At 39.2% G+C, this 12047-nt stretch overlaps 1 protein-coding gene across 2 annotated transcripts in view; it reads left to right on the top strand.

Moving 5' to 3' along the window:
• The window catches only part of INVS (inversin), an 85008-nt gene that overhangs the window by 40587 nt on the left and 32374 nt on the right, over window positions 1–12047 (top strand). Inside the window, exons 1-3 of one of the 2 annotated variants that reach the window (XM_071455843.1) lie at window positions 3652–3781; window positions 7934–8114; window positions 11576–11685. In XM_071455843.1, the coding sequence (XP_071311944.1) occupies window positions 3779–3781; window positions 7934–8114; window positions 11576–11685 (294 nt within the window). In that variant the 5' untranslated portion in view covers window positions 3652–3778. Of the gene's footprint in view, window positions 1–3651; window positions 3782–7933; window positions 8115–11575; window positions 11686–12047 lie in introns of those variants that run through there. The other variant, XM_071455835.1, reaches the window with a different exon arrangement.

Raw genomic sequence — 12047 nt, 5'->3', positions numbered from 1 at the left:
TTTCAAGGCAGAGAAAGTAGAAGGAAGGCAAGAAGTCTTGTTGATGAAGATAATGCCAGCCCGGTACAGAAAGCAAGAGCTGCATGCAGAAAAGGAAATTTATTCACTCTTCTCATCAGCAGGCAGATGTCAGCCACTTCTGGCAAAATGGAAAAAAAGCTTCAGCATGCTTAATCATGCTTGGGAAAACAAATGGTTAGCCATGAACATCCTTCCTGTCCCTGAGGTTTTTTGCTTAGCATGATATTATGTGGTATGATGTATTGTTTGGGTCAGTTTGTGTCAAATGTCCCAGCTGTGCCCTGTCCCAGTCTCTTGTCCACACTCAGCCCATTCACTGGGGTAAGCAGGGGAGCAGGATGTGAAAAAGAGGAATCCATGCTATTTCACAATAGCCAAAACATGGGTGTGTTATCAACAGTTTTAATCACAAAGTCCAGTTGCTGCAAGGAAAATTAACTTTATCTCAGACAGACGTACTACAAAATAGCAAAAATACTTGTCTCTTTACTGAAAGTGTTCTCAAAGATTCTCTTTAGGTAATCCAGAATCATGATCATGTCCAGGATTTTTGGTGGAGTTTTTTGGTTTGTTTGTGTTTGTAGTTTTTGGGTTTTTTTTTTAATCTGACAATTAAAAGAATCAGAGAATAGTTTGAGTTGGTAGGAAACTTTTTAAGGTCATCTAGTTTAACCACCCTGACATGGGCAGGGTCATCTTCAACTATATCAGGTTACTCAGGGCCCTGTCCAGCCCTTTGAACTCTCCCAGGAGTGGGGAATCCACAGCTTCTCTGGGCAGCCTGTTCCAGTACCTCACCACCCTCACAGTAGAATTTCTTCCTAATATCAAGTCTAAACCTACTCTCATTTCAAAATCATTCCCCCTTGTTCTGTCACTACATGCCTTTGTAAATAGTCCTTCTCCAGGTTTCTTGTAGGACCCCTTTAAATACTGGAAGGCTGCTGTAAGGTCTTCCTGGAGCTTTCTCTTCAGCATGTGAGAACTCTCCCAGCCTTTCTGCATAGGAGAGGTGCTCCATCCTCTAATGATCTTGGTGGCTCCTCTGGAATCACTCCAACAGGGGGATATCTTCCCTGTGCTGGGGACCCCAGAGCAGGATGAAGTACTCCAAGCGGAGTCTCAGGAGAGCAGAACAGAGGAGCAGAATCCGCACCCTCAACCTGCTGACCACACTGCTTTTGGTGCAGCCCAGGGCATGTTTGGCCTTCTGGGCCACAGGCACACATTGCAGGCCCATGTCCAGCCTCTCATCCTTTACCCAGCACCCCCAAGCCCCTCCTGGCAGGGCTGCTCTTGGTCTCTTCATCCCCCAGCCTGCGTTAGTACGGGGGTTGCTCTGACCCAGGTGCAGTTCCTTGCACTCAGCTTCATTGAACTTCATGAGTTTCCCGTGGGCCAACTTCTACTTCTTGAGCTTGGCCAGATCTCTCTGGAGACCTCTATCCCTCAGGCTTGTCAGCTGCACCACCCAGCTTGGTGTCATCTACAGACTTGCTGAGGGTGCACTCAATCCCTTCACCTGTGTCATTAATGAATACATTAAATCTCACTGGTCACAGCACAGCCTCCTGAGGGACATCATCGTTTTCCCTTGGGACATTGAGACAGTGACTACTGCTCTGGATGCAAGTGTCCAACCAATTCCTTGTCTATCAATCAGCCCACCCATCAAATCTCTCCAATTTGTGGACAAGGATATTGTGGGAGACTGCATCAAAGGCTTTGCAGCAGTCCAGAAAAATAACATCCATAGCCATTCCACTGATGTAGTCACTCCATCATAGAAGGCCACTGGGTTGGTCAGGCAGGGCTTGGTGACCACCAGGTCCAGTGACACATTCCCTCTGTTAGGGCTGTCTGTCACCTGTCTTGGGAAGTTATCCTGCGTTCATCCCAGGCATTTCCTGGATTCCCTCTAGCTCACTGAGCTGCTTCTCTGCAAATGACAAGGTGGTTGAAGTTCCCCAGCAGGACAAGAGCCTCCAGCACAATGCCTTCTGCAGCTGGAGCAAGAAGGCTTTGTCAGGAGGCTCCCCTTGGTCAGGCAGCCTGTAGTAGACACTGACCACAGGATTCCCTTTATTGCCTCGGTCTCTGATTCCTGCCTACAGGCTTTCTACCTGCTCATGGCTGTTCTCCAGGGACAGCACGTTGCACTCTATCCATCTATTGTAGAGAGCAACCCTTTTGACCCTCCTTCCTGTCCTGTAGCAGCCTGTAGCCACACACCAGTCATGGATTCATCCCACCAAGTTTCAGTAATGGCAACTGGGTCATGGCTTTCTTCTGGAGGCTTCCAGCTCCTCCTGTTTGTTGCTCATGCTGGGTGCAGAGGTATAGAGGCACTTTGGCTGGGCTGAAAAGAGTGTATTCTTGATTTCATCTAGGCTTTTTTATGCATCAGCTTAATTGTTTATATTGCAATATAGTTACATATATATGTGCTTAATAACAGAGTAAGTTAATAACAAGTTTAAATGAAAAAGTGATTTAGCTATGATGTAAAGTTGATGATAGAGGACTATTGTTATTAGGTAATCAATCTGTTGACTGAATTTTTTGTTCAGTATAAATACCTTTTTGTGCTGGTGGTAGTGCCCTGAGTTTAATTCTGTAGTAAAATCTTCTCTCCAAACTGAAGTGTTTTTCTTACTTGTCTTGAAGTGACAGAGCTTCACAGCACAGACACAGCAGAGCTCACAGTCTTCCCCTCCTTTCTTAGCTGCTTTTTCCCATATTACCCAGTTCCAAGGCTATTGTCTAAGCATCATGTTTGATTCTCAGTCCTCTCTAGGCCTTCTAACTTTACAGTTTTTCACATTCCATATTGTATTTCCAATGGATGTACCCATAGAGTGAAAGTTTCTGTAATCTTATGTTTTAAGGTATAATTGCATTTTTAAGTTTGCAAAAACACTGTCCTGTGGTGATAGCAAGATAAAAGGCAAGTGTCTGTGTCACTGTTGCTTCCCCATTTTTAATCACATCCAACCAAACCATTTCTCTTTGCTTTCTCTAAGCATTGTGCCATTGCCCAGACAGCAATGAGGTATCAGTGTCTGCTTCCAGACCACCTTTAGTATCTGCTGGCCAAGTTATGAAAAACAACACTGCTGTGGTTTCTCTCTTGTTATCTTTAACACTGTGGAAGAATTCCCCAGAAAATTATTTTTTCTCTAGTGTCCCACTTTGAATTCTCCAGTGCTGCTTTACAAAAACTTGACAAGAGTTTAGCTGCTGGTTTTATTGAGACCACAGTCTATGGTACTGAAAAATACTGTCTTGTTTTTCTGTACTCTGCCCTCTGGGTGTGGCCAAATATTGTCTTCTGTTTATAAATTCTTAAAATTAAGGATCATCTTTCTGTTTGGTATTTGTGTAGTACATAGTCCATTGGTATTGTCAAAATAAACAATTATGAAAAGAGCTGTGCTGAATGCTGAGAAAGTAGGTTGGGTGTGCAGGGGTGACAGCTGGGCACAAATTGGTTATATCTGATACTGAAATCCATGAAATACTGCCAAAACTGAACTCAACATATGTAGAAAGTAAACATGTGAAGTAGAGAGAAACTCTAATCTGGAGATCCTCTCATGGTTCACTTCCTTTTCCAGCTTTCCAGATTATGCTTGGTTACGTGAAAAACGTTGGGAAGATTTAAGGAGAAAAGAACAGCATAAGGTTCCATTATTATGATGGAAGCAACTGCTTAGTACTCTGTCTATTTTGTATCTCTTCTCTTTATTTATTCTTCATGGTAAGAGGCATGACATTTGTTTGTACCACACTTTCCATTATTGCTTACAATTCCATTGTTCTAATTGCCACAGAAAAATGCTTAGCTTCTGTTTCTTCTCTGTATTGTGCTTATAATATTAATACAGTATGACAGTTTAATTATAGCTAACCAAACCCACTTGAAATCTAAAGAAATTATACTTGTGAATGTAGGCAGAAACAGACTTAGAAAATTTTAATTTAGGTGGCCAAAAAATTCAAAACACATGAATACTTTTAGATTAGAATACAAATAGTGGCTTTGTCACTGGAGAATCTGTACCATTTTGCAAAAATAGCACTTTTGAGTATGGGGATATTTCTTGACAACATCAATGACTTTAAGCCAGGAGTTTAGGATTCATTTATTTAGGATGTTGTTGTGCCTCTGGAAGGCTTGAAAATTAGCTGTCAGGATTACATCAGCAAATTAGGAGTGATTTGTTTTCTTGTTTGTCCTTTTGTTCAAACACATTTTCTTCTGGTGGACTTAGAATTTCAGTAATAACTTCTGTGCCTATCATAATTCATGTTTAGCCACTCTTAAAAGTGATTCTCATAAAATGAATTTTTGCAGTAGGCTCTATGCTCCCCCTGCTGAGCTCTATGAATAGACAAAAAGTAAGCATATTATCAGTTAGCTTTCTCTTCAGAATTATTTAAGTTAGGGAGCAACATACAAGCTTTCACTGTAGTGGTTCAGGTAAATGCTTTTGAATGCTTGTCAAAAGAACTGTTATGCAGGCTTTGCTTATTGTGTTTTGTGCATGTAATAATGTTAACTTTGATTGCATTTTTAGTTGAGAGTCATATTTATCAATTTTTATGTTTTTAATAGTTTATGGTTATTGTACTGATGACTACATATATTAGTGAGCTCCAATGTGTTTTATGTTAATTTTTGACTCTAACAAAGTATGGTTGACGGTACTGATATCTAATCTAAAACTGATGAAGTTTTTTGTCTGAGATGGGCAGCTTAATTAGCATTTAATTAGCATTGGCAGATGTTATTACTCAGATACTGTACATCATCTTTGAAAAGGCATGGAGAACAGGAGAGGTGCCTGAAGACTGGAGGAAAGCCAGTGTCAGTCCAGTGTCTTGAGAAAGGGCCAGAAGGACAACACAGGAAACCACAGATATCACCTCAATCCCTGGAAAGGTGATGGAACAACTCCTCCTGGATGTCATCTCTAAGCATGTGAAGGAAAATAAGGTTGTTAGTAGTCAACATGGATTCACCAAGCGGAAATAGTGCTTGGCCAGTAAGAGAGCTTTCTGTGATGGCAGGACTGGCAGGGTAGATGAGGGAGGATCAGTGGGTGTTGTCTAACTTGACTTCAGCAAGGCTTGTGACACTGTCTCCCATGACATTGTCATAGGTGAGCTCAAGGAGGGTGTGTTCCCTGAGTGGGCAGCACGTGGGTTGAGGACTGGCTGAATGTCAGAGCTCAGAGGGTTGTGATCAGTGGCACAGAGCCTGGTTACAGACCTATATCTAGAAGTGTTTTCCAGAGGTCAGTAGTGGGCCCCTCTTTTTCCATTTATTTGTTAATAATCTGGATGAAGGGAAAGACTGTACCCTCAGCAGGTTTGCTGATGATAAAAAATTGGGAGGAGTGGCTGATACACCACCATGGTGTGCTGCCAATTGTGGGACCTGGGCTGGGCAGAGAGTTGAACAGAGAGGAGTCTCATCTAAGCTCAACAGGGGCAAATGGAGAGTCCTGCACGGGGGGAGGAACCACTCTGTGCAGCAGTAGAAGGACCTGGGGCTCCTGAGGCACAGCAGGCTGTCCATGAGGCAGCAGTGTGACCTGCAGGCCAAGAAGGCCATTGGTACCCTGGAGTGCATTAGGAAGAGCATTCCCAGCAGGTTGAGGAAGGTGATCTATCAACCTAGTGAGGATCAACCTAGGGATCAACCCTAGTTAGGCAGCATCCGAAAATCTGTGCCCAGTTCTGGGCTCCCCAGTTCAAGAAAGGCCAGGAGTTAGTGAGGAGGATCCAGCTAAGTGCTATGAAGATGAGGAAGGGTCTGGAACATCTCTTTTATGAGGAAAGGCTGGGAGAGCTGGGACCAGTCAGCCTGGAGAAGACTGAGAGGGGATCTAATCAATGAGAAATACTTCAAGTCTGGATGTCAAGAGGATGGAGCCAGACACTTTTCAGTGGTGCTCAGCAACAGGATAAGGGGCAATGGGTACAAACTGAAACATTGAATTCCCATTTGGATATAAAGGAAGCATCTTTACTGAGATAAAAAGTGAGCATTGGAACAAGCTGCCTAGAGAGGTTGTGGAGTCTTCTTCTCAGGAGATATTTGAAACCCACCTGGACTTAATTCTATGCAAACTGCTGTGGTTGAACCTGCTGTTGTAGGGGGTTGGATTAGATGATCTCCAGAGATCCTTTCCAACACCAGCCATTCTGTGATTTACATACAGTGTGCAAAGTATGTAGCTCCTTAGATCTAGAAAACTTACATTAACCAAATATTAGGAGGTTTAACTTGGCACTGTAAGAAAGCAAACAATAAGAAACAAAGAATCAGGGCATTGCAGAGTTGAAGTTACTACTGCTGTATTAACTTAGCCAGATTGCACTTAGAAAGTATAGTGAAGCATCACTCTAAATGTTTGGAGGGTTTTGAGGGTTTATTTATCCATTACATAGAAAATATAGATTGTACAACTTTGGTCAATTAGTATTTGCATAAAAACCATAATTCTGGAATTTTCTTTCTTCTTGATTTATTGTTCTCGGTGTTAGATATTTGTTTTCTGTGTTATAGTTACTACACATCAAGTAATGCAAATGCAAGTGATTCTGCAGCCAATTTGTGTACCTAGTGGAGCCAAAAGAAAAGATTGCAGTTAATTTCATGAGAAAGGGGTCAGGAACTTGCTTTAACAGTTAACAAGCTGCACTTACCACAATTCCTTGCTCCTCTTTCATAAATGTGTTGTGATATATAGTGTGACTCTGTATTTTCAGGAGGATTGCTTTTCTCACTTATTATGAGTTAAAATCCCCTCTAGTGTTGGAAGTTAAAAATCTCAGGACTACATTCCCTTTTAGTTCTGCACAGAGGTCCCATAACTTCACTGATTTGTTCTGAATTCTTGGAGATAGAAAAGCAGACTCACTCCCTCTGATTTACTTAAACTCTTGTTTTGACAATCTGCTTCTACTCTAGATAAGTGTCCTGCATCTTGAGTTTCTACTGTATCATTGTTTACCACTTTTTAGTAATACCTCTTTTTTTCAGAAAAGTGATGTTTAAAGTTTGTGTTTCATGGGCCTTTATGATATTTGCCATTTGAAGATCTCTCAGATGCTAAGATGATGCTCATTTGTATCTGTTCTGGTCTTCTGCCTGAAAAAGAGTCAGGAAGAGAAATCTGTATAGAAAAACATTTGAGAGATGAAATTATCACAATACAAAACTATATAGCTAGGGACCTTGTGTGAAAGTAATTTAGCATATTTTTAAAGAAAAGGTGATGAAAAGGCAAGTTATATTTATTAATGCCTGTGTTACATGATCAAGTGGCTAATCATGAAACTTTAAAAGACTTTCTAAATTCAAAATTAAGTAGAAGTAGATGCATTATTAGAAGTACTCTCTCACTTCTATCCTGTCAGCTGGATATGTCTACATATTTTCCTTTGAAAATACTTTAGGATATAAAACACTACAAGAATATTGTAGCAAAGCCATAAAATTAACTTGTGCAAAAAGGGAAGTGTTGTTGGAGAAAATCTGAATATATATGTATATGTAATTTTCAACTTGTAAATCATGTAAGAATTTCTAGTTATTTTCATAAGAACCAGAGTTAATCTTTTAAAGATATGTTTAAGGAACCACATGCACAGCAGACTGGTAAAACTATGAGGTATGTACCAGAAATCTGGTCTTGTACAATAATTAAGTATAAAAAAAGCATTCCATAAGAAATACTTGAAAGTAGCCTATACTGTAACAAAAGCATTTGGTTGTGGAGCTACATTCTGCTGGACAAGCACAGTGTATCTCTCTGAGAAAACACCTGTAAGGATTGTATAGGTTTTCTTTTCAATTTAAATATTCTTAAAATTTTTGTTGTTTCTTTTATTTTTAAAGGAAGCTGCACCTACAGAATCTCTGCTGAACTGGCAAGACTATGAAGGACGAACTCCTCTTCATTTTGCTGTTGCAGATGGGAATGTGGCAGTTGTGGATGTCCTGACCTCCTATGAAGGCTGCAATGTGACATCTTATGACAACTTGTTTCGAACTCCCCTCCACTGGGCAGCCTTACTTGGTAAACTGGACAGTGCTGAAGTCATTTAGTCATTAATTAACTGTACTGTTTAATCTTTGTCTCTGATTTTTATTTAATTCCAGCCTGGCAGTATGATAATTAATCTCTTAGAGCAGTAAGAGTTTCTGCTCAACCAGGATTAGAAGTTTGTGTGTAGATTGCTTATTTTAGCTTCAGATTCTCCAAAGCATTGTACAATGCATTGCTTCAACAGGTTATATATGCTGATGATTTAAGAACAATTAGGGTATATTGAGATTGTTCTTGCATATTCAGCTTTGATCATAGGTTAAAAAAAACCAGATGCTCTGGAGCAGTGGTGTCTGATGTGGGGTATACACAACCCAGTGTGAAAGCAACACAATCTATGGGAGTGCATGAAGAAAATGCCAGAGTTCATTTTTTATCTGAAAAGATAACTTGACTAATATTTCACATAGAGATTTAAGTTAGTGCCCTTGTTTGGTCCATATGTAAGATGGTCACATGGGGTTTGCAGGGTGCCTGGGGGAGCTGAGCTGCTCCACAATGCAGAGTGGTTGATGGTGGCATCATGAGTCACATGCTCACTTTCAGCCTACTGTGATGTTCTGCAGTTCGTGTCTGCCTGGTTAAGTGGATTTACGATTATTTTATCTAGTTTTTATTAAACTACCCATCACAAACTAAATAAGGGGCTTAAGAAGATTCCCACAAAGAAAATGCAGATAGTCTGATAATGCCATCACAAGTAAACAACAAAAAATGGCAGAGTTGACACTTCTAGTATAAGCTCTTCATCAGACACGCCATGATAATCTAATCAGATCTGACAAGGAGTTTTATTTATATCAAGTTCTTCTCTGTTTAGATTTTTACCCTGCAACTCAGACACTCTGTAAATTGTAACCTTGCATATGTAAATTTTGATTTGTATTTACAAAAACTAGATCCTTGCAAAACAAGTTAAAACGGGATTAAATGTAAATAGTCTAAATGCAAAGAAACACAGCTGGTAAAATGACAGACACAAAATTAATATGATTTAGAAAATTTACCTCCTATTTCCATTCAGGAGGAAAAAATAACTACTGGATAAAAGAATCTTCCAACAGTCTCTCTCCCCTTTTAACTGGCTTCATCCCAATGATCCTTTGGGACACTGCAGACAAAGAATGCCAATATAAGAATCAGAATCAGATGTTCACTGGAGCGAGTTACTGCAACTCCAGTGGCAGTATACATGTAATTTGATTATGTTTATTAAAACAAAAAAGAGGGAAGGGTGTTCTCGAATTTGTATATATGTAGGGATATTGAATTTTAACAGAGAAATTGTGAAGCATTTTAAGTGTCATAGGATCCATAGGATCAGCTTTCCAAAGAAATAGTCATTATCACTTGGTTCTGTCTAAGAAGCAAAATTTATTGTATTTTGAAATTGATTGTATTTGAGAGAAGTTTTGTCTGTTGGAAAAATGGATTGTCTAATCAATGTAGAATAAAGGAGGAAGATGTGCCAAGACCTCCAGACTATTTTGTGAACCTGATGAGGTCTCTAGTTGGCATATGCTCTTTGGGAATTTCTGGTTAGTAAATCATTATTAATTTTCAGGGTTATAGTTTTAAGTTGAAGGTAATGTTCTCTGTAGGTTGTAAAGAGAGTGAGATGTTACTATATAGGTTAACAATAGGAGATTTAAAGCAGTGCCGGGATGCTGCCACAACTTTTCTTAGATGTGATGGATTGCATGTGACTACAACTTAAGGGCATTGCTGCTCCTCTTACCTTTTCTTTTTGCATAGATGAAAGTCTTACCACTTACATCTCTGCTAAATGAAAGTACAACAGTAATGACAGTTCTTAACCCCAAGAAATGAGTTTTAACCTTTACATTAATGGCCAAGTGAGATGCACCTTTGCACCTATTTCTTTACTGTTGCACCCAGTACAATTTTTTTTAACTCCCTCAACCCTTATTCTCATAGGTAATTTAGCTATACCATGTCCTCATTATGGAGTTAGGTTCCCTTTTTCTGGTTGTCTGTCCTGAAAGTTCAGGAATCTTTTTTTTTCCAGGCTCGGTACTCCTAAGGTTTTTCTGCTAGGATTTCACTCCAAAGCAACTTCTTCCAGTGAACCTCAATTTACTTCTTAGACTCTTCAGATGGGACTAGCATGGCAACATTATATCTCTCCTTTTTGTTTTGTTTTTTTTGGTTGTTGTTGTAGGAAGGGACAGAATAATGTGATGTTCTGTATCCAGCATTCTCTCTTAATGGCTAACAAGAAAGAGGAACCTTCCTGTACACCCCAAGGCCCCTAGAAAGAAAAAATGCTCACATAACTCTACATCGTTTTTGACCCAAGTTACCATTTTCTCCCATTTCTGATACTTCTGTACATATAAAGTCTCAAAGTGCCATTTCACAAAAGTGGGCTTGCCTAGTCCTCCATGTCTTAGGTTTTAAAGAGCTACAGAGCACAACTGTATCACAGCTTCATTCTGTAACTGTTGGTGTTTTCATTAAAAATAATCTACTGCTAGCAGGAAGGTTTAACTACCTTTTCATTTATTCTAAAGTCATTCATGACAACTGTGCAAAAGTAACAAGATGCAAAATTGATTGCTTTTCTGACATGTGAGGTACTGGAGGTTTTCACCTGTAAAATCAGAGTGGTTTTATAGTATTGCTTGAAATACCAAATCATTAAGATACTCTGTGAGCTGCATATGCTGACAGGAACAAGTATATGAACGGACTGGTTCACTTTAGTGGCAATATACTGTATTTGTCTTTGTTTTCCTGTCTGTGAAGTGAATATAAAGTTTACTCATCCTCCAAAAGTGTTGTGATTTTAATCTCAAAATATTTTGATCTGTGAAGAATTTACACTTGATTTCTGTAAACCAATGTGATGTGTGATGAAATTGTCAACATTGATTTAGCTTGTCTTTTAATGCAGATGGACAAATGCTCATCATCATCAGCCTATGCTCACTTTACTGTTTCTGACTGACCTGTCACTCAAGTGCAGCATCTCAATTGAGTTATTATTATAGGTTTTTTCTGGAAATATTCAACCACTTCATTATGAAGTTAATATCTTAGCTATTGGGCCAGTTACTGCTGGTTTCTTTATTTAGGGAAAAGCTCCAGTGATTTCTTTTAAAAGAAATTTTGTATTTGTAAGTCATTCTGATTTATAGATGCCCCCCAAAAATGACAATACAGGGTAGGGCACTGGACCACTATTGGGAATAAAGTACATGCCAGACTTAATAGTTCAAATATCAAGTCTTATGTTTCTCTCTTACATTTAAACTATAATGGCTACAACACAAATATGTGACTATTTGTGAAATAGTTTAGGTTTTTCATTTGTCAGTGATGGGGTTTTTTTACCTTTTTCTTAACTAAGCTTTTTAGTGACTTTAAGATTTGATACAACTTTGTTTTTATTACATTATTTTTCTCAGGTCATGCACAGATTGTCCATCTCTTACTAGAAAGAAACAAGTTTGGAACTATCCCATCTGATAGTCAAGGTGCAACACCCCTACATTATGCAGCGCAGAGCAACTTTGCTGTAAGTAGAACATACCCTAAATGTGAAGTAAAGATATTTTGCTGAAATCTTTATAGTTTAGCAGAGTGTTTGAGTTGTTTTTGAAATCATATAAGCACAGTGTTGTTGGCATGAGTTAATTCAGAGTTCTCCTATGTAATCTGATACAAATGTGGTTAATTTCAAACTATTAAAAGATAGATGTACAAAAACTAACTCTCTGTACCAAAAAAAGGCCCTTTGAGCTGTATGTTTGCATCACAAAACACAATAGTCATTCAGTTACTTCAACAGAAAGCAGAATGGCACCTACTATTTCACAGTGCTTTCAGGTTTTAGGGCTCATTATAATGAAGTCTAAGCAGTTATGAGGTATCTAGAGT

Source organism: Agelaius tricolor, unplaced genomic scaffold, assembly GCF_023055355.1.
Source record: "Agelaius tricolor isolate 1412-34295 unplaced genomic scaffold, bAgeTri1.0.p SCAF_2, whole genome shotgun sequence".
Classification (NCBI taxonomy): domain Eukaryota; kingdom Metazoa; phylum Chordata; class Aves; order Passeriformes; family Icteridae; genus Agelaius; species Agelaius tricolor.
The sequence above is the reverse complement of the archived record's forward strand: the minus strand, read 5'-3'. Positions and strand labels throughout refer to the sequence as shown.